General features: G+C 37.0%; 7 protein-coding genes and 1 long non-coding RNA gene across 11 annotated transcripts; 2 read left to right on the top strand and 6 right to left on the bottom strand.

The window, feature by feature from the left end:
* Nucleotides 1-209: 209 nt before the first annotated feature.
* On the bottom strand, nucleotides 210-1,655 carry LOC105431725 (uncharacterized). The gene is made up of 3 exons (XM_011646121.2): nucleotides 808-1,655; nucleotides 482-630; nucleotides 210-402 (listed from the first exon to the last, which is right to left on the bottom strand). The coding sequence occupies exons 1-2, from the start codon at nucleotides 1,233-1,235 to the stop codon at nucleotides 552-554; spliced, it is 507 nt and encodes a 168-aa protein (XP_011644423.1). The 5' UTR covers nucleotides 1,236-1,655; the 3' UTR covers nucleotides 210-402; nucleotides 482-551.
* A 1,450-nt stretch (nucleotides 1,656-3,105) lies between these two features.
* On the bottom strand, nucleotides 3,106-4,806 carry LOC105431724 (uncharacterized). The gene has a single exon (XM_011646120.3). The coding sequence runs from the start codon at nucleotides 4,276-4,278 to the stop codon at nucleotides 3,442-3,444; it is 837 nt and encodes a 278-aa protein (XP_011644422.2). The 5' UTR covers nucleotides 4,279-4,806; the 3' UTR covers nucleotides 3,106-3,441.
* Nucleotides 4,807-4,952: 146 nt separating this feature from the next.
* On the bottom strand, nucleotides 4,953-7,276 carry LOC105431723 (uncharacterized). Its single transcript, XM_011646118.3, has 2 exons — nucleotides 6,009-7,276; nucleotides 4,953-5,503 (listed from the first exon to the last, which is right to left on the bottom strand). The coding sequence occupies exons 1-2, from the start codon at nucleotides 6,408-6,410 to the stop codon at nucleotides 5,069-5,071; spliced, it is 837 nt and encodes a 278-aa protein (XP_011644420.2). The 5' UTR covers nucleotides 6,411-7,276; the 3' UTR covers nucleotides 4,953-5,068.
* A 79-nt stretch (nucleotides 7,277-7,355) lies between these two features.
* pkaap (A-kinase anchoring protein pkaap) lies at nucleotides 7,356-12,420 on the top strand. The gene is made up of 10 exons (XM_011646115.2): nucleotides 7,356-8,003; nucleotides 8,381-9,149; nucleotides 9,241-9,364; nucleotides 9,447-9,583; nucleotides 9,661-9,811; nucleotides 9,919-10,033; nucleotides 10,435-10,606; nucleotides 10,684-10,757; nucleotides 10,837-10,889; nucleotides 10,958-12,420. Exons 1-10 carry the CDS (start codon nucleotides 7,979-7,981, stop codon nucleotides 11,045-11,047), a joined length of 1,710 nt encoding a protein of 569 aa, XP_011644417.2. The 5' UTR covers nucleotides 7,356-7,978; the 3' UTR covers nucleotides 11,048-12,420.
* Nucleotides 12,101-14,777, bottom strand: LOC105431721 (G protein-coupled receptor 143). Of its 2 annotated transcripts, none has more exons than XM_089075229.1 (6): nucleotides 14,622-14,777; nucleotides 13,902-14,044; nucleotides 13,676-13,769; nucleotides 13,427-13,605; nucleotides 13,023-13,350; nucleotides 12,101-12,953 (listed from the first exon to the last, which is right to left on the bottom strand). In XM_089075229.1, the coding sequence occupies exons 1-6, from the start codon at nucleotides 14,769-14,771 to the stop codon at nucleotides 12,714-12,716; spliced, it is 1,134 nt and encodes a 377-aa protein (XP_088931355.1). In that variant the 5' UTR covers nucleotides 14,772-14,777; the 3' UTR covers nucleotides 12,101-12,713. The 2 variants fall into 2 exon arrangements, with proteins under 2 accessions (XP_088931355.1, XP_011644418.2); XM_011646116.3 differs by having other exon boundaries at nucleotides 13,676-13,770; nucleotides 13,939-14,044.
* Nucleotides 14,778-14,960: 183 nt separating this feature from the next.
* On the bottom strand, nucleotides 14,961-17,399 carry Tango4 (transport and golgi organization 4). Of its 3 annotated transcripts, none has more exons than XM_089075222.1 (7): nucleotides 17,262-17,399; nucleotides 16,986-17,174; nucleotides 16,753-16,859; nucleotides 16,532-16,656; nucleotides 16,193-16,464; nucleotides 15,293-16,090; nucleotides 14,961-15,168 (listed from the first exon to the last, which is right to left on the bottom strand). In XM_089075222.1, the coding sequence occupies exons 2-7, from the start codon at nucleotides 16,986-16,988 to the stop codon at nucleotides 15,109-15,111; spliced, it is 1,365 nt and encodes a 454-aa protein (XP_088931348.1). In that variant the 5' UTR covers nucleotides 16,989-17,174; nucleotides 17,262-17,399; the 3' UTR covers nucleotides 14,961-15,108. The 3 variants fall into 3 exon arrangements, with proteins under 3 accessions (XP_088931348.1, XP_011644419.2, XP_088931347.1); XM_011646117.3 differs by having other exon boundaries at nucleotides 16,986-17,182; nucleotides 17,262-17,396; XM_089075221.1 differs by having other exon boundaries at nucleotides 16,986-17,327.
* Nucleotides 17,400-17,506: 107 nt separating this feature from the next.
* On the bottom strand, nucleotides 17,507-18,588 carry LOC105431718 (uncharacterized). Its single transcript, XR_968332.2, has 2 exons — nucleotides 18,209-18,588; nucleotides 17,507-18,138 (listed from the first exon to the last, which is right to left on the bottom strand). It is a non-coding gene; the product is annotated as an uncharacterized LOC105431718 (long non-coding RNA).
* Nucleotides 18,022-21,378, top strand: LOC105431719 (bifunctional purine biosynthesis protein ATIC). Its single transcript, XM_011646114.3, has 7 exons — nucleotides 18,022-18,163; nucleotides 18,823-19,026; nucleotides 19,175-19,463; nucleotides 19,536-20,033; nucleotides 20,149-20,541; nucleotides 20,618-20,882; nucleotides 21,043-21,378. Exons 1-7 carry the CDS (start codon nucleotides 18,145-18,147, stop codon nucleotides 21,160-21,162), a joined length of 1,788 nt encoding a protein of 595 aa, XP_011644416.2. The 5' UTR covers nucleotides 18,022-18,144; the 3' UTR covers nucleotides 21,163-21,378.
* The last annotated feature ends 82 nt before the right edge of the window (nucleotides 21,379-21,460 follow it).

The following is a 21,460-nucleotide window of genomic DNA, read 5'->3' as shown; positions in this document are numbered from 1 at the left end:
GTAATTGAATAGTAATCGTATTGTGTACTGTGACATCATTATCAAAACGAAATTATTAATAAAGCGATAAAAAGAATATTTTAACAAGTAAATCTTGTATTTAATGTTGGTTTACGTAAAGTAACATGTAAATACATATGTGGGTACTGCATTATAATTATCTGTTGCATTGTATTGATAAAGAAAATGTCATGTCAATGAAATCATCATTTCTATAATTTTATGTATTTAATCTTTTAAATTACAGAGGAATGAATTCGTTAATATTAATCGGCACATATCCCTTTATTGATACTAAATGCTATGTAAATGCGTGGTACGACATTGAGTCGATCGTCGATCATACACGTTATATTCTACGAGTACTCGTCCATCATCCCTGTAGATGCAGATATCCTATCCCTATGGAAAGAGATTCCTCTTAAAAATCTTCTAAATAAGTTTGAAACGAATGCGCATGCGATATTGAAAAAGAAGATACCGTTTTTTTAATATATGCTCTAAGCAGAAGAAACTATGCGTATTGGAATTGTGAGTATTGAGGAGTCATTTTAGTGCACACTCGTGCCTCGCTCGTGTTGAAAGTGACGTATGAAAGGCGCAAAGAAATTCGCCAACCGTAGAGCTGGTCTGGAACATAAAAAAGTTCATCGAAAAAAATGTAATGTGCTGAATTATTTTTATAATTAAAAAGCTGAAAATTGTACGTGATATCAGTTACAATAAGATCATAGTCGATATCGAGAATTATAATTAATAATATCAATAAAATTAATCGCTAGGGCAGCGATATAGATGGATTCTTACTTGTGTATTGTCTTCGAGATCACCGGATCGGTTTTGTTGTGGATACTATCAACGCCGGGTTTGTCCAGATCACTGACGGACTGAGTCGAGGATCCATCCAGGCTGGGAATTGATAAATTCGGTGGTTCTGTGGTGGCAGCGGCGCCAGCCAAGAGCAATGCCTCGACCGGCGCGATTACGAGTACGACACCGTCCACGTGAATGCGATAATTCTCGCTTCCGTTTTGCCTCTGGTCGTAGTAATCGGTGGTATCGGGATATGTGGATGTAGGCGCGGCCGTGGTTGCGGCTATTTCCTGCGGGACCACCGAGGTGTTCTCAATCTTAGATTCGGTTAGCTTGTCAGTGACGGGCAAGCATTGTACGCTCGCACCGAGGAACGCGATAAGCAGCACAGTCTTGAATACGCGCATGTTGATTGATAACATTGATAAGCGCCTAGACTTCGTCGAGTTGCCTTCCACTCGATCGCAACTCGTGAACTTCTCGGGTTCACTTTAAACACGACTTTAATCTACTCTCTACTCTGTCTAGCAAGATGCCTTCTGCTCGATTCCGATTAAATTTCCGCACGATTCCAATCGAAGGTAACGACTTCGGAAACTGCGGGATACCGATTTAACTTCGAATTCGTCAAATTATTTCCTACTCAACGGACATGAACTCGGACCGACCACTTTTTGCGGCTCTTAATGATGCGATTGGACCGGTATCGCGAGATGCGACAAAAGCGGACGAAACGACGCTGGAGAACGTGGAGCGTATCCGGACGACACGGAGGATGCTCGAGGTGTGATGACCGGGCGATGTCTCGTACCAGAAGACGATCCCGATCCCCACCTGGGCGATCCGAACCTGAGCCTTCCTTCGTTCGGTTCTGGAAACGGATCCCCGGAAAAGTTCAAGAACCTCGGCGGACCTGCCGCTAACGGCATGTATACATCGTCACGGCGCTGTTGATACGCCATAAAATTCTTGTAATTTATGCGAAGATTGGAGAAGAGATTCACTCCAACTTGATTAAGTCTCTGAACTATGCCTTCCTTATTCGCAATTTTATAGATCGATATCTACATAAAATCGATAATACATTTGAAAGGATATTATATTTTTTTCCTTTATAATCATTTCTGACATGAAAATATTTTATTTCTCAATTCGCGATTAAATTTTATATATGGAAAAACTTTTAATTCAGGCTGTTGAAAAATTTGTTTCTAATATTAAAGATTTGACTAGAGATTGCTAATATTAATAAAGTCATTCTTTTATTTTTAGTCACTTATAATTCAAGAATGGTTCATCTCGCTAATTGCGTTTATCTTCATTTAATGTCCAGCCGAGAAAAGATGCGTGACGCTGAAATGACGATCTGGAAATCGATTTGGAATGGACGATGGAAAAATGATATTTATCGAACGTTCTTTCGTCTTTTATTACTTTCGTCGGACTGCAATAGTACGATTGAGACCGCCATCGAAGAGAAGAAACTTGGTAGTCTTTATAGCAATAATGATATTCGAGGATTGAAACTCGGTGGGACTGCTGACTTCTGGTTCTCGTCAACGACGTATCAATCGGGCCTCGAGTGTCCCTCAACGATGATAACCAGTTTTATTCGAAAGAAAAGGAGATGCAAGAAGGAGGAACGCGATGATGCTAAAGACAGAGCGTAATAGTTATCGCACGACATACACACAGCGCGCGAATATATATGTACACGTCTACGTATAGGTGTCTGCACCGACTATAGTCACCAATCTCTGTAAAGGGCAATGTCCTATCGTGGCCGTTCGCGGTGAGTTCGTTTCCCCGATCTACCGTCTCGCAGCTTGGCGCCTATTACCGTAACCTTGCCCTTGCTCTCTCTTTCTCTCGCTCGTGCTTCCGCCTTGCGATGGGAATCGAATCAACACCGCCTGCGGAATCGAATCAACACCGCCGCCGGCCTTTGGGGAACGACCTTCGATTTCTGGAAATTTCCTGGGGCCGGTATCGCGTGCCTTTTATGGTGTCTCCGTTCTCGATTGGCAAAATCACTTTAGGGATTCACAGAGTGAGAATCCAGTTCACTATGCTATTTATAGCTCAGCAAGAAGAAAAGTATAAAGAATGAGAACAGTAAAAGGAAAGGACAACAAGGAAAGAACAGAAAAAAAGGAACAGAAACGGAAAAGTAATATTAGTAATCTTGTTTCTATATATTTCTGATGTTCAAGATTCGGAAGAAGTGAAAATTAAATTGCAATTAAATTAAAATTATACTTGGTTTAATATATATTTAAATACATGTTTACGTTGTTTTTAAGTATTTTATTGAATAGCTTAATAGATACATGCGATATAATCTTCACACGTGTATATTTTACATAAAACGATAATTATCTCGCGTTTAACGCGTTTTAATGCTAAATTTAATGCTTAATCAAATAATTTATTATCCCTCGTCTTTTTCTTTTATCTTAAATGGCTCTTGTATAAGTAAGAGAAAATGAGCTTTTCTATCTACAGATCTGTAATTAGTAGATCTGATATAACATTTATGCTAGATAAAAAATAAAATATTGCACCATAAAAAATAATTGCGATAACTAGCGTATCTTGTTTAAGAACTACAGCCATGGAAGCTTAAAGCTAAAGGAGAGAACCGGCCGATCCGTCGAATTGGCAGAGGCCAGATGCGTCGCGACGTCTTCCTGGACCACAGTTCTCGACACCGTCGCCCAGCAGTCTCAATTCTTGTTGCTTCTCCTCGGGGAACGTCAGAGACACGTCGTTCTTGTCAACGTTTGATGAAGGCAGCGCGACATTTTCTTCCCCCCTTCGAGGTAACTGCTTCTTCAACGACGTTCCCGGTCTTCCCGACTCGACGTCGGGATTCCAAACGTTCCCGACCACGTTCCGGGCCTGGCCAGCGTTTCCCATCTTAGATCCAAGCAACTTCCTCGCGTCCACGAAATATCCCAGAATAGCCGGTACCTCGCGGCTTTTTGGGAAGTCAAAGTTCTTCAGATTCTTCGTGATTCTCTCGACACTTCTCGTTTCTTCAGTCTGTCCCTCGTTGACGGACGTTGATTGCTGATCCGAGATATTCGACGTTCCTGCGTCTCCCTCTTCCGTTTTTCGCACCGAGCTTTCCTTATTTGCAGGATTTTCATTTATTTGTATAACTTGCACGGTATACGGCTCCTCGTGAACCTGCTCGCCAGATTTGATTGATTCTTGATCCTTGAATGAACTCGATCGAGCCAATTGGAGCAATTCTTGCTGGAGCCCCTCGAGGGCCGTCGACGCAAAGGTGTTGAATTCCTTGCTGCTAGGAAGGGTCACGACGAGGAGGAAGTTCTCCAGATCAGCGCGTATATTGTAAACGCCTTCCTGCCGTTGGTCGTATCTCGTTGGTGCGGCGCGAACTTCAACGAGCGCGAAAAACGCCATGCTGAGGAAAAACAGCGGTCGGACCATCGCCATCCTCGTGATCTACGTCCTTATGCGTGAACAAGACGGGAAGGTGTGACGATGCCCGACTTCGCGGTACAATGCTCTTCGGCAACGCGAGTGAAATGAGCGAGGTCCTTTACGCAACTGCGACGATCGCGCGAGTAGCGGGTTCGCCGCACTCGTGCGACCGTTGCGCGAACCGGTACACGGAATCTGTATATGATAGGGGGATCCATCTCGCCACCAGAATTATAGGACACGCCACGTCGATTGAGAGACGTGGGAACGATACAGATCGCCTGTGCCCCAGCGCTGTTACGGGTGGCATCGCATCGCGATTGAGGATTTTGATAACGCGATTAATCGCGAATTACAAACAAACATTCAGCCGGGCAGCCGAACGTAACGATTAGGAGGAATGGAAAGGTGAAGTAAACGGAGGAAAAATTACAAGCTTATGAGTGAGATAAGAACGCATGCGATTGCGCTTCCTTCTGCGTGAGTACATATTAATCGTGCATTACATCTTTCAGGAACGACGATTCTTCCGACGATAATGCCGACGTTCGCCAGCGTTGAAATTCGGAGCACGGGACTGAGGGTGATGAGAGGAAGCGCGCTCGGAGATAATTATCGCGTTACGAAAGCGCAAGTGTGGAATTTATTTCACCGTGTGAAGGCAGACGTGGCGTAAACACATTACGTACATGGCACATCTCTCCAAAGGATATTTATTTTCAAATTTACTCCCATGCGCTTCTTGCGCATCCCGGATCCGATCGATCTTCCGGAAGACTCCACCCGGTCGTCGCAATTGTACTCACGGCAACAACGACAACCATGGTCGACTCGCACGTCGGCAACGTCCGTCACCGTTTGGAATATATCCAGATCTGCAACGCTTTTGCGATCGCAGGGCGTATATGGATTTCACCGTACTCGAAGGGGCGATAAAAGGAGTTGTTTCAGGAGAGGATTCATTCTTCTCCACATTCGGTTGATTTTTATCATTATCGTTATCTGCATTCGGTGTCGAGCTGGTACTATCACTCGACGGATTAACATTTGGGGTTTCTTCGTCTTTGGATAGCGTCGTATCATTTGCGGCAAGGCTTACGTTATTGGCGGACATGATCGATGTAAGCGGTTCGGAGATTTGTGCGATCTTTTCCGTGGTTCCCGTCGCGGAACTCGTAGTGGGCTTGTTGCCTGGCTTGATAGTAAAATCGGAGTAATCGTAGAAGTAATCATAGTCCTGCGAAAATAACGACGTCAACGGTGAACATCGTCGGTGAAGTTTTACCAGTAGTATTTAGCAGTATTACGAAATTTATTTATTATTTAGCGTAAGGCGCAAAATGCATGATTTAACATAAATTTCGTACATAAAATCTAACAATCTGGGCTTTGTAAATTGCAGGCTTCAATCACGTGTATATGTAGAACCAATATGACATGGTTATAGACTGAAGAAAAACTTCGACTATTTCTTCAATTACATCAAATTGAAGTAGCGCAGAAAGATCGCAAGCTATACCATAGTAAAATTTAATTATACTTTATTTAATTATACCATAGTAGAATTTAATTTATACTTTCACAGATTTTATCTGAGAAAAGAAAAGATATAAAATAAAATTTGGAATAAGAAAACGGATAAAAAACGGTACTATATTTTAATGGAGACATCAACATAAGAAGATGAAAAGAAAGAATTGAGAAAGAGAATGTCGCTCTATATCTTATGCAAAAAGATTTACCGTGTAATCGTTCAGGAAGTCGGAGTTGAGCATTGCGAGGACTTGCAGATCCTTCAGCTCGATTTGCACATTCAGGTCGCCAGACTGTCTCTGATCGTAGACCGCCCGGGCTGGGGGCATCGCCGTCGCAAAGGAACAGGCCAACGCGATAACGAGGAGACCACGTAGGGCGAACATGATCGTCGTCGTGATGTGACCGCGATCGATCCCGATGAGGTGACTACTGAAAAATGTGCGGCGGCGGACGCCCTGGGGCCCGACCTGATCGCGGCTTGGCCTCCGGCGGGGACCTGTGCCGGCCGGCGGCCGGTTTGCCCGCTCTCGGGACGTGTGATTCGGTCTCGGGTTCTCGCGCGGGAAGAAAACCGGTATATACGCATACCCGCCGGGTGGACACCACATCGTAAGTAATCCCGCGTTTCTCTGTCACCACACGGCATTCGCCGGCGCGATCGTTCAGGCCCGCCGGAGTACGATGCCCGGCCGTTGCCCCCTCGCGCTACGGCGCATTCTACCTTGACGGCCGGCCTTCGAGACGTACATAACATTACACGTATGCCCACGCAATCGGATCGTCGCGCATGTATATTTTCGTATACGCTTACTTCGGTCATCAGAAGTGCTTGCACGTGCCAATCCCGTGGCAATCTCGAACCCGGATGGGCTGGATACCCATTCACTCGGCGCCCGTTCGAGAGATTTGCTCGGTTAAATGCTTCATAGATATGTGTACAAATAGAATAAAAAAGGCCTACCAGAGGAAACGAAACGCTCTCGAAAGAACTACGAGGTTCGTTTCACATATCCTCGCTTCCTGACTTTATAATGTAATTTTTATATAATTTGTTTATATAATTTTATATTTTATATAATTTGTTTTATATAATTCGTTTTATATAATTTGTAGCTCCTTTTGGTAAAAATAAGTCTTAAATATGATTATTTATCGTAAAATGTAGATTCTAATTGCAAAATCCAATATAGGAAGAACGATACGAAAAATCACAATAATTCATTTTTTAATTTTTATTAAATTTTATCTGAATAGAAAAATTTCCAAATTTTGCAAGTTTGAATTTCTTGAATATAGTGTTTAATAAGAAATGTTTAATAATTAATAATTATCGTTTTAATTCTTTGGATACATAGATACAAACATTATAGATAAAATTATCAGTATAGACAGAGTCATATAAATATATGGATAGGAAAAGAAAATAAAATTACATCTTTCAAGAATATTCTTTAACATCAGTTTTCTTTTTCATAAACGCATAACTTATTAAATAACAGTAAGATACAATAAGATTTTAAAATAATATACGAATATCTTTAATCGTTCATGCTACGAAAACGTTCGAAAAACGCGCGCATTCAGAAGTGCACCGACGCGTGTACTTTCTGTACTTTACAGATCTGTTCCTCGAATTCTTCGTGCTTTTCATTCTTCCTTCTTTTCTCTCCAATGTCAAATTATCTATACATTTCATTTCAAGTGCAGGAAAGTCTAACGTAGTGCAACAAATGAAAGATAGAATGGCAAAACGACCTTGGAGCACCGGGTACCGAGTTTCCCCGATGCGCCGTAGCTGCACCCGTCTGCACCCGCCCCCGCGAGCATGTCGTAATCGACGATGCAAACAACAGTAATCTGTCACTTGGCACGTCCGTGATGACGCCGACTCGAAATGTCGCGCACCGCCGCGTGCGCGCGTAATTCGGGTGTGGATCGTCATCGTTGTCGTCGGCAGCGAAATCAGCGGGACGTCGTTCAACCCGTCATCATCGTCGTCGTCGTTTGGATTGATCTTGATCATCGCGCGGCATAGTTTGACATTTCGGCGCGGCGCCGATGCGTTCCGCTCGCTTCCCGTGGGATGCGCACCCGCCACTCGTAGCGCCCGTTGTTTACCTCTCGACGACCCTCGCTTCATCGGCAACTCTTATCATGTTACGCGCTGATACGAACGATGCTCCAATTTTTTAAGAAGATTGGTAATTACACGCGCCACACGTCGCTTTGCATCGCGACGTAAATCACGAACGCGTCCCTTTCGTCTGGTACTGTCTGACACGCGCAATATAGACAACTGACCTCTTGACATTTGCAACACGTTTTCCTTCTCTCTCTTTCTCTTTTTCCGTCTCTCTTTTTTCTCCTTATCTCCAAGATTTTTGAAATTACTAATTGATAGCATTTCGCCATTCGAGTTTAAATATTGCTTTTTTTTTTTAAATATTCATGTCATTTTATATTCAAAATTGCAATTATTTTAGATCTATTCTGCGCGTATGGAAAATGGCTATTTCATCAATCCCAACAATAAACATTTAACTTTTCATCATAATCAGATTGCATATGATACTTGCAGGACAGAAGGATAAGTCCGAATTATTAGAAACTTCACCTACGAAATCGACGAACTCGAGTAACTTCCTGGCAGATGCATTCAACGATGGTGCACCATCCATTCAAACATCCTCGGGTGTATTATGCAATCTCGAGGAAGAAGAGGAGGAAGAGATTTGCAGTAATGACTCTAAGGAAGCACGCGTCTTCACCTCTCGGTTATCTAAAGCTCTGCCAGAAGTACTTACTGACAAAAGTGCCCTTGGTTACTTCATTCAGTTTATGGATACCAGAAAACATATAGCTCTTATCAAGTTTTGGCTAGAGGTAGAATGTTTATGTAGCGCATCTGGTATTCAACCCGAAGAAAGAATCGGGCCATCAAATCAAAAGTTGGTGGACGCCTTGCCTACTTCTTTAGATGATAACGAAAACTTTAGCTGCGACGTTCTTGCTAGTGGTGTAGATACTAAAACGAGCAGCGAAATGACGTTCGATGAGAAGGCGGACGATGCGACATCCAACGATATGCCAAAGACTAGTCAAGCGATAAGCGAAACGCGACAATCAAATCATGATTGCGGAGATAGGAGACATGATGTGACGACGACTAAGCAGGATGCCTTGAGGATTTACAAGAAGTACATTCTTAAGGAAACTCTGGGTATAAATCAAATATCTGAGGAATTGAAATTAGATATGGAGAAAGCTGTTGTTCAGGAAAATATAGAGCCTATATTACGGTGCCTATCTGCTATTCAAAGCATAGTATATGATGTATTAGAGAACGAGTGAGTAACACACATTCTATCATGTTGATACGTGTCATTCGAGTAACTGATTATGAATTAACTGATGCATTTAAAAATATACCTTTTATAGATATATTAACGATTTTTTACGAAGCGAATTTCACTGTAAACATCAAATCGATGTACTCACCAGTGGCAATGTACAATTAGCAGATATATTGTATAATGAAACAGCATTCTTTTATTTCATGGAGGTATACTTCATGCTTTCAATCGTTATTTCTTCAGTAACAATTTTTGCAAGAAATTTTCTCTTTTTCATTCTTCGCATTCTAGTTTATGGAACTCGAAAATAAACGAGAGTTGTTGGACTTTTGGATGTCGGCTATTAATTACAAGCAAAATCTTTTAGAGAAAAAAGGTGAAGCCAATCCTGAAGAAGCACAATCTGATGCTGTTATTATATATGAGAAGTAATTTCTGTACATATATACATTCTGTGTATATGCAAGAGAGAAATAAGTAATTCAAACAAATATTATTTTTTCAGATATTTTAGCTTGCAAGCGACCATGCCGCTTGGATTTAGCGACAAGATTCGTTTTCACGTAGAACAAAATATTTGCCGTGAAGATGAGAGTGGCCCGCAACCTGATTGTTTCGATAAACCTAGTAAAATTGTTTATCATTTTCTCAACAAGGTAAACTCATTTATTACATAGATTCATCTATAACTTTGTACACTGTATTTACTACATGGATTTTTATATCAAAGTTGAATTAAAAGCCTGCATGTATTTTCTTTTAGCATTATCTTCCGGCATTCTTATCATCGCAGCTGTATTATAAATACTTATCAGAACTAATCAGCACAATTCAGACCAGCCCGTGTCCGAGTTTACATTCCAAGATAAGAAGAACAGGTTGGTATCGATTGCTTCGTTTAGAGCATATTACTATTCCTGAAATATATTAAAGGCTATACTACTTCTTTTAATAAATTTTATATAAATAAATGTGTGTGTGTGTGTGTGTGTGTGTGTGTGTGTGTGTGTGTGTGTGTGTGCGCGCGCGCGCGCGCGCGTACGTACGTACGTACGTACGTACATACATACATACATACATACATACATACATACATACATACATACATACATACATACATACATACATACATACATACATACATACATACATACATACATACATACATACATACATACATACATACATACATACATACATACATACATACATACATACATACATACATACATACATACATACATACATACATTCATTACATTATTTTAAAAAAATACAGGTTCAGATTGTAGCAGCGAAGTAAGCTCTGTGTGCACTAGTATGCCAAGTATTTCTTATATAGGAAATAATGGCAACAGATTATCTGATAAGAAAACTATTAACAGTCACTTGAATATCGATACCAGGCAACTTTATGATCCAGATTCTTTATGGCGACGTAATAAATATAGGTATATCTCACATTTTAACATTCATATACACATTTGTATCAGCTTGTAATCCGCAAGTAATTTGATGTATTTTATAGTTTAAGCATCGGTTACATTGATAATTTAGGTAGATTTATTACCGAAATAGAGCCCGATCCTTATAGAAAATACGGTAAGTTATACATAACATTTACAGTAAACTTGAACAAATATAATATCAGATTATATAAAATCATATGTACAAATTTCAGAATCTCGCCTAACCCGTGTTGTAAAACGATTTGTAAATATAGAACAAGATAAGGTAAATATTTTATTATTATCATTTTATATTAAAACAATTCGTTGCAAACAATAATGAATTATTTATAGGCTAAAGAAGAGTTAGCATGGAGGATTGCCGAGATGATCATTCGTGAAATCACATCCTTGACACTTGGAGCTTCAAATCTTCCCTCTTGATGGTGCAAACTTTTTATGGCGATTCCGAGGCTTCAATTTTCTTTAAGTATAAAATATGTTGTGTGTTTGTGTAAGTAAATTATGTTTTGTCTTTTTATTTTAAATGTTAATTAGCGCGATAATGCTGCAAATTTTGCCAAAGTGCCAAACACAAGCAAACAAAAAAATTCTAATTATTTATTTTATAAAATAGTGTTTTAAAAAAAGATTAATAGGATCTCGTGTGTTTTTACGTTTTATATTTTCATATTTCATATTTCAATATAACAGTAAAATAGAAACTGTTAATCAGTAATTTAATGATTAAGTGTTTATGATCAGTAAATAATTTTATTAGAAATGATATTCACATACACATATTTTAGTACTTTTATAATTTGTTGCATAAAATCATTTATAAAGATCTTATAAGCAGCATAATCTGTAATATTTTTTGTAATTATTAAAAGATCTTCCTAATTTATTATAAAATACTCTATGCGAGCAAAGAACAATAATTTAACGAATGCGATTTCTTCATCAGCCATTGTCAATTGTGACATCAGAAGCAAGAAAATCAATGTAAAATCATTATCTTATCTCTTACATCTAATATAATATAAATGACGTATTTATAAAATCCTTATTTAATATGACAAAACAAGCTTATGATGTATGTCAAAATTTATGTAGAATATTTGGAATAATGCCATTTCTTTTTTCCAATATGTCTTAAATTTTTACAGTTGTTTTTAAACATTTTTGTATGAAACTTGGTAATATCGTTGCATTAATTTCCTCGCTTCTGATAAGATGGTTAATGTAGATATTAACGAATTCTTAAAGCATAAGATTTTGTACTTTTTTCATTGCCAGTTTATATGACGAGTTGGTATTAAAATAAGATAATAAGATGTGTGTGTATATATAATGATGCATGAGACCGCCGTTGATCGTGATATTATGATATAGAAAAAGATATATTTTAACAATATTTAGAGCGTATAACATGTAATATTTACATAATAAGTACAAAATGTTAATAATGAAACCCCTTATATACATGTGCTCCACTTCTATTTTGTTATACTTTTTTATTTATGAGATCATTATAAACATACACACATACAAATACGTATTGTAAAAAAACAATATTTACATCTATTTTTTAAAAATAATCAAACAATCTTGCATATTGTCTTATGTATTGCGGATGCATTGAATCTTATATTTAAAAAACATGCATGCTGTTCTCTTTTATATTTTCTTCGTCATAATTCAAAATCTCGATTTTCTGTAGATTATGTTTAAATATTATCCTAAATTATTGTCCATTCATTTTGTATTTATTATATTGGATGTATAATATATAAAAAAACTATATTTTAATACAACTTCCCTGCGTAGTATATATATAATGTATAAAATATAATTTGTTAATTAACAAATTATATTTTATACACTATTTCTTTTATCAAAAGATATTTCGAAAATATTTTAAAATATTTTATCCATCGAGACAATCTCTGAGAAATCTGATAAAAAAATCGCGCCTAAATAAGAATACGCGATTGTGAATCTGATCTTATAACGTGAACATTTTAATGACTTTATATATTAAAATTTCCTTTTAACACTATATGGCATATATACATTTATTTATATTTCTGGCAGTGAACTCTGTTTCTCACAGAGATGAAGATCCGTTTATACTAACGTGCGGTATTTTATGTCTGTGTTCTGTTCTTGGATTCAACAACGGAGACGATTCGGAAAGCTGCACGTTGCTATTTATCTTGGAGATCGCATTTAGATTGATAGTGCTTGATTTGAAATCTTGACAACATTCAAAACGTAATTTTTCCCTTCTAGTCCACGACTGATAAACGATCGCGTTAAAGAACGCTTGAAGAGGATTCGTCACAGCCTATTGATTAAAAATATCTCGATCATTTTTTTTGTCTAAGCATTTAAAATGATATCTATACAAACATACCATTATATACCATAAAGTGATGATCACCCTGATCGGTAACTGAAACCACAAGGTCCACAGCAATACTCCGTTAATTAAATTCGGTATCCAGCACACGTAGTAAACCAGATTGATGAGAGCGAATTTTAATCTAATTGTTTGTATCAACCTCCGTTCTCTTCCAGTCATTTGAGCCATGCTGTGCAGAACTGCTGTTTCGAAATCTCTAGTTGATGCGATGTACAAAATAGGATTTGCAATCATCACCACTGTCAGCAGCACATATGTGGCACAGTAGTTTGGAAGAATACGTAGTATCGCGCTAGATAATGATGTCAAGTTGTGACAACTGCAAGACAATTTCGAGCTTATTGTCGCTCTAAGAGCTACGTAAAAACAATATTATGATATTTTTGAAATCTGACTTTGCATCGGGGATGTACAAAATGATTAATCCGAACGAGGTGAGAACGGCAGGTAGTATCCAGGCAAAAACGTGATAGTACACAGGATATCCGTTTTTGTCTCCCAAAAGTAACTTCATATCCACCGCGTAACATAACGTCCATATCCATGTAGCCATGTAGAAATATTGAATCCAGGCCTACGAGTAACAATAAGTCTTCTCTACTGAAATGAATTACTTTATATTAAGCGTAGAAATCAACGCTTACCGAAGACAGTGCACAAAACACAACACTTGACGTATCACCCTCCATTGGCATAATAGACTTGAAATTTCTCCACAGCACCGATCTCACAAACACACCTGATCGAATATAGAACAATCAGATAAAATACTCGTCCTGTCGTCTACCTATCGTATTGTTATACGTTCATTGACCAAAATGAATTTAGAGCTGTTTGTAATTAATTTGCAGATTGTTTATGTACTACTAAGCTATGGGCATAATCAAATTGCGATAATAAACTAGACCTAAAGACGCTAAGAGATCGGCAACAGCGAGCCGTACAATAATATCTCGGCCTCTGAAAAAGCCCCTCCAACGAAAAGAGCTATTCGAATCTTCTCGGGGTAGTACCTGGAAAAGAATTTTCCTTCAATATTTAAACGGTGCCAATTTGTGAACGTTTCTTAGCATCTTCAATTATTTTCACCAAATTTATACCAATTTTATATTTATGTAAATACATATTATTAAAAATATGTTTTTCATTGTAACCATTATTATATATTTAAATTTTACACACACACACACACACACACACACACACACACAAGTAAGGAAAGACAAAATTATTATAAAAATTAACATATTTTATTCAGATATTTTTATCATACGTTACATATATTTTACAATTATTTAAAATAAATAATTGTACGTTGGGTATTTCTTTTAGTTGCACTTTTTCGTGCACTTTTTATTGATAAAACTGGTAAATATGTTAGAAGGAAAAAACAAAGTGTAAAAAGTGCAAGTAAAAGTAGATCAAGTCTTATGATAGATAACTTTCAGTTCCAAAAATTGGGATTTTTTTACACAATCGATTCTGACCATAATAAAATGTTTTGGATCGATTTTTACTCTATACATCAATTGTAAATTAAGAAAAAACGAATCGACAAGAAAATCTCATTTGGAGTTCTTGCAAATTTACCTGATAAATCGCGCCTATCATTCCCATCGTCGACGAAAGCATACACACCGTGTTGTACGCGTCTGTATTAAACTCCTGCATTAGTGTTATCGCCCTATCCGTTCGGTTTGTGTGATGACAGCAAAACGTTTGTAAGGTTGGATCGGCCATTATTATCGGATGTTATCACAGTCAAATCCAGCGTGTCTCTGCCCGACTATCCTATGATCTAGTGACTCTCTGATGGAGTCCCCCACTCAAGTATGCAACAACCAATCGGTATATTTAAGATACAAACTTATCTTACGATAAGCAAAACATGTATTAGTTTTCTAAAACAGAAATCTCTCAAGAGAAATCTTTTCTTTTTTTTTATTGCAACTTAGCTTTATATCCATTACAGCCTGGAAGTCAAAGTAATCTTATATAAAAAATAATCTTTGAACACGTGACAGTAATTACGTTAAATTAGTTGGATCAATATATATACATTTGAATAAATTAGAATTCAATATTTTCTTCGCTTTATTATGTCGGGTCGCCAGTCAACTGGATGCGTCTCTTCGGTCTGGAAAAATATAGATAATTATAATAGTTGACATCAAGTTCTCGAAAAGTGTTGAGTCGATTGAATGTTAATTATCTGCTTACAATTACTAAATATAAATGTTATCTAAGTAAAAGCAACTTACAGCAGTATCGTCTTCCTTGTATACTTTAATAGTCTTATCAGCCTCTGTTGTAATCATGCGAGTGCCCGACATATCGAACGTAATGCTAAACACTCCAGCTTCGCTATCCATCGAGCCAGGCTGGACCGGTGCTTGGAGTCGTTGGAAATTGTATCCAGTTCGCCAATCCCAGAGATGCATGGTACCGTTGTCAGCACCGGAAACTAGAACCCCATCGGCGTTCACAGCCAAGCAATTAACTATGGCATTGTGACCTGATAGATTTTGAATGAATTTTCCTTCCGGACATTTCCACTGTTTAATATTGTCTGGCGATGCTGAGGCAAACATGTACAAAGACGGATGGAATGTCAGAGCTCGTACGCTCTTCTTGTGATTCGTTAAAGTTGCTCTAGATTTCCCAGCAGCAAGATCCCACAAACGTATCGTACAATCGTGACTGCCAGTGACAATCTGTGGCTCAGCAGATTGGCAGATCACACTAGCCACTGTATTAGTATGTCCGACAAGAGTGTGAACATTGGCCTTGGTACGCATATCCCACACTCTTCCAGTGGAATCTCGTCCGGCTGTTACCAAAACATCTATAGTCGGATGCAATGCCATGGAATATACTGCTGACAAGTGGCCATGGTAGTGTCTAATCACTTTATTATATTCTAGATCCCAGCACTTGACCTGGCGGTCCTCTCCGCAAGAAAATAGGTATGGATGCCTTTGTGAAAATGCAAGGCCACGAACACTGCTTATATGACCAGTCAATGAAACCTTCAGCTTGCCACTTGCTAAGTCCCATATCTACAATTTTGAAACAATTGGTCATGAGATTATATAAATTTTAGAATGATACTAAATAAATTAAAATACAAATGAATAGAAATGTCATCATCAAACATTTACCTTGATCACTCTGTCGGCCGAGCCTGTAGCAAACCACTCGTTTCCAGGTTCTACAGCACAGCATCTTACCCATCCCAGATGACCACTGATAACTCTATACAATTTCCATGGTGCATGCCATTTGGGTTTCGCCATTGAAGGTATCTTCTTCTGTGGCATTATACCACTATTACTTATATTGCTTCCTATACTTGTTGATACTATGCTTGTGCTTCCTTTTGTTATATTATAAGGAACAACAGCAGAAGTAGTATTAACTCCAAAAGTTTCATCTAAAAAATTTCTATAATATATAATAATTCTTTGGTTTATATATCAATGTATAATGCAAAATATTACCTCCTGGTGGTGGAGGATCTGCAGTGTCATTTTCCTGTTGTACTTTGGCTATATTATTTTGCTTGACGCGTTCTAATACTGGGCCATAACAGTCTTTTGCTTTTATAACCTTCTTCATCTGCTGTCTGAAGATAAATATATCAAATAAATTAATAATCTGTCTTAAACTTGAAGCAAATTTAGAAATAATTCAGAACAGTACAATGATAAAGAATACCCACAGGATAGGATCTTCTGGAGGTAAAGATCCTTGATTTAACAAAAACATATCATGAGTCCTTTTTAAGGATCGAAACACTAGTGTGTGCACGGAATGCCGTTGGACATCCTAGAACAGGATAATAAAATCTTTATAAAATCTTTATAAAATCTATATATAGAGTTCCACATCACATCTGTACACATATTTTTAACTATTTTCACAATGCTGAAAACAACATAAAAATGCTTGTACCATGCTTCTTAATATTGTAAAATATTTTCAAGATTCCACACTTCTGAAGTTGTAAGATATTTATTTCGTATTTCGAATCGGCGTTTTAGAGGTTAGAGGACTCTTCTCTAGTTGCTTTCCTCTCGCGCCAATCCATTGGAGACTTCCATTTTTTTTTGACAAATGGGGATTTTTATGTAAAGCGAGACGCTATAAAACTTCAAACTATGATTGATCAATTTGTCTACTGTTATGTGCGCGTATATTATTTATTACATAAAATTCTATATATATTACCAAAAAGAAATCCGATAACGGCTATACCGATCTTTTTTGTGAAATTCCTCAAATTCCTTCGCACACTACCGCTGGTACATTCATTTTTGAATTTGGAACTATTACATCTATTTTCCAACACTGTCGATAAAATCGCATTCTGATGCGTGTCCTTTCTGCATCTATAATTCATGGATCAAGAATATACTTATATAATTATATACCTCCGTATAATTTTTTTGTTGTAAAGTAAAATATTGAATAACTTACTGAATAATTAATAATATATATTTATCAATATGTTCATATTTATATGTACACAGCATTTTATATATATATATTTACAGAAAAAAATTTTTCTCTTCTAAACAGCAAGAAACTAATTTTATTTGTTAACAAGTAGAGATATTTAACAAATTAACCATTGTTTAAGTTAATCAATTAAAAATTGATTATTAAAATCCTATTGAATTATCTCTCACAATGAATCATATTCATTACAGTTTAATAAAAGAAGAAAAGGGGATATCTTCCTTTTCATCTAATAAAACAATTTTGAGAAAACGATTATGCACTGCAGTCAGTTCAGTCAGATATAATAATAACGTTTATTATCTAAATTTATTCAGATGACATTTTGACCTGCTATACCTCTGCTGTTATTGCAACATGTTTTTCAACGTTAACGCTTGTTATCATCATATTTACGTCGCCTCCCGCGGAGATGAATATGTGTGCATTATATCATCCAATATAACACATCTCTTTCATGGCTCATCCTCATTGCCTCTAGGCGAGCTGAGAGCGTGAGAGAGTCTCATCTTAGGATCTTCAATCGGCTTCATTTAGAAAGACAAATTTATACACTTCTACATTCTCTAACATTCAGATTTAACATCTAAAAATGCCGACAAATAAATTAGGTAAGTTATTTCATAAAATTGAGAAACAAAAGTGATTTAATTAACCTTTAATTGATGCCACGATGCCTACTGGAGATCACGTTCGTTGAATCTACGCAGAATCTTTTCCTTGCTTCTTCTTTCGTTGACGAAACGCTAGCAGTCGATTTTGTTTTTCTCCCATGTAGATGCGAATAGTGTTTTACTCGCCATTCGTCTCGATAACTATGAAATTAGGCATTAAATTGGAATTCAAATTATATTACTTGCATTTGTTCGTCGTACCGGTCATGATAATTTAAATCTTGGCTAAGGCGAAAGATCAGTTTTTAAAATGCATTTTCTGCATATTAATAAAAAAATATGCTATTTTAGAGATTAAAATGAAGACTAAATAAGAAAAATTAAAAGAATTGTAATAATTAATAAAAAAAAATGATGCAGTCGAACAAATAATGAATAAAATATTAAAAGAGAGATATAAATTTTCAGATGTTATGTGCACATAGGTTCATATTTTGAATTCTTGTTTATTGATAAAAAAGAGTTCAAAATGCGGGCCATTGATTTTATTAATTTTTTTATATTTTTATATTTAATATTTATTATATTTTTATATTCTAATATCTTTCATATTTTATGATATACTACTGATCAATTTTATTATATGAAATTTTCAGCTCTTTTAAGCGTATCAGATAAGAGCAATCTGTTACCATTAGCAAAAAAATTACATGAATTTGGATTGACATTAATCGCTTCTGGTGGTACTGCACAGGCATTGAGAGATGCTAAGTTACCTGTGCGAGATGTTTCTGAAATTACAGGAGCACCTGAGATGCTTGGTGGACGTGTGAAGACTCTTCATCCTGCTGTTCACGCTGGTAAGAATGAATTTGTTATAATTAATTTATATATTTATATAATATATTTAATTAAGATGTTATTTGACTAACTGTGCAATGATAACTATGAACAATATATGCAATTAAGGTATGAATTCTTATAATCTTTTTATCTTTCTCATGACAGGTATTCTTGCCAGATTGACAGATTCCGATGCCCAAGATCTTCAGAAGCAAAATTATGATCTCATCCAAGTAGTAGTTTGCAATTTATACCCATTTGTAAACACCATTTCGAAACCGAATGTAACGGTCGAAGACGCGATAGAAAATATTGATATCGGTGGTGTGACTTTGTTACGCGCTGCTGCTAAGAATCATAGCAGAGTTACAGTTATCTGTGACCCTATCGATTATGAAAAGGTCATCAAAGAGATGGAGGCTTCTACCGACAAGAACACCTTTTTGGAGACTAGGTGAGTTTGCTTAATATGGCACAATGTTGGACATTTTATGAAATTGTTTTTCAATATTTTTGTATATTTCAGACAAACTCTGGCCCTGAAAGCATTCACTCATACTGCTGAATATGACAATGCCATCTCGGATTATTTCCGCAAGAAGTATAGCGCCGGTATCTCTCAGCTTACTCTTCGCTACGGCATGAATCCACATCAAAAACCCGCGCAAATATTCACTACTCTGGAAAAGCTACCATTGTCTGTATTGAATGGGTCGCCTGGTTTCATCAATTTGTGCGATGCGTTAAATGGCTATCAATTGGTAAAGGAACTTCAGTCCGCTCTGAACTTACCTGCGGCGACTTCCTTCAAACACGTCAGTCCAGCTGGAGCTGCAGTTGGGATTCCCTTAGATAGTGTGCAGGCGAAGCTGTGCCAAGTGGATGATCTTTATAATCGTGGAGAGCTTACGCCCTTGGCAACTGCATACGCTCGTGCACGAGGTGCTGATCGAATGTCCAGTTTTGGTGACTTTGTCGCATTGTCTGACCCCTGCGATGCTGTAACAGCAAAGATCATATCAAGGTTTGTGATATTAATATTTGATATTAACATATGACTTTGATATTAATACAATATTAATGATAGTTTTCAACAATGTATTATACTATAATAACAAACTGCTTTTGTAAATATTCAGGGAGGTCTCAGATGGCATTATCGCACCTGGCTATTCACAAGAGGCACTTGAAATATTGAAGAAGAAGAAGAGCGGTGGATATTGCATGCTTCAAATTGATCCTTCTTATGTACCATCCCCGATGGAACGTAAAACTCTGTATGGCCTTGTCATGGAACAGAAACGTAACGATGCGATAATCGACAAATCAACGTTCAATAACATAGTTACAATGAAGACGAAATCTCTATCGGAGAATGCTATTCGTGATTTGATTGTGGCTACTATCACTGTAAAATATACGCAGAGCAATTCCGTTTGTTATGCAAAGGATGGACAAGTGATAGGTACGGGAGCTGGACAACAATCTAGAATTCATTGCACTAGACTTGCTGGAGACAAGGCTGATAACTGGTTTGTTGTTTTTTTATTATACATATAAAAAAATTAATATTGAAAATATGGAAATATTGTTTATTACATAATTAAGGTGGCTTCGCCAACATCCGAAAGTGATAGGAATGAAATTTAAGAAGGGCGTAAAAAGAGCGGAGATTTCTAATGCTATTGACAATTATGTCAATGGATCCATTGGAAAGGACATGGATGAGGCTACATGGGCTGCCATGTATGAGGAAATTCCTGAGAAATTATCGGAAGTTGATAAAATTGAATGGATCAAGAAGCTGGACAATGTTGCTTTAAGCAGCGATGCTTTCTTCCCATTTAGGGATAATGTCGATAGAGCTAGACTCGTATGTACAATTATTATTACATATTTTTATTTTGTATAAGTCGTTGAAATAGTTAAAAATCGCATGACCAGTACTATTCAGCCGACTTGTTTTTGTCATAGATGATAAATTGATTAACATTATGCTTGATATTTTTATGATCTTTATTCTTGTATTGCAGAGTGGTGTCAAGTTTATCGCGAGTCCCGCTGGCTCTACAAATGATGCAGCGGTAATCGAAGCTTGTAATGAACATGGAATAGCATTGGCTCACACTGGTTTTCGATTATTCCACCATTAAATCTGAGATAGATTTTATACATACATTGTTACTATTTTTATACGATGTATTCAGCTGAAAAATTTTTTCCAATTAATGTTACGTCTCGATATATAAGAAGAGCGATAACATAGAAAATATTTTTATACCTCTTTTTTACTTCTAATGTTAAGCTTTATATGCACAGTTATATATTAAACTGTTAAATATAAACACATTTGTGTGTGTGTATATATATATATATATATATATATATATATATATATATTCTTTTATTATTATAATGATTTACCATAACTCATCCCGTCCTAATTTTATA

Source organism: Pogonomyrmex barbatus, unplaced genomic scaffold, assembly GCF_055798465.1.
Source record: "Pogonomyrmex barbatus isolate J1 unplaced genomic scaffold, ASM5579846v1 scaffold18, whole genome shotgun sequence".
NCBI classification, from domain to species: domain Eukaryota; kingdom Metazoa; phylum Arthropoda; class Insecta; order Hymenoptera; family Formicidae; genus Pogonomyrmex; species Pogonomyrmex barbatus.
The sequence above is the reverse complement of the archived record's forward strand: the minus strand, read 5'-3'. Positions and strand labels throughout refer to the sequence as shown.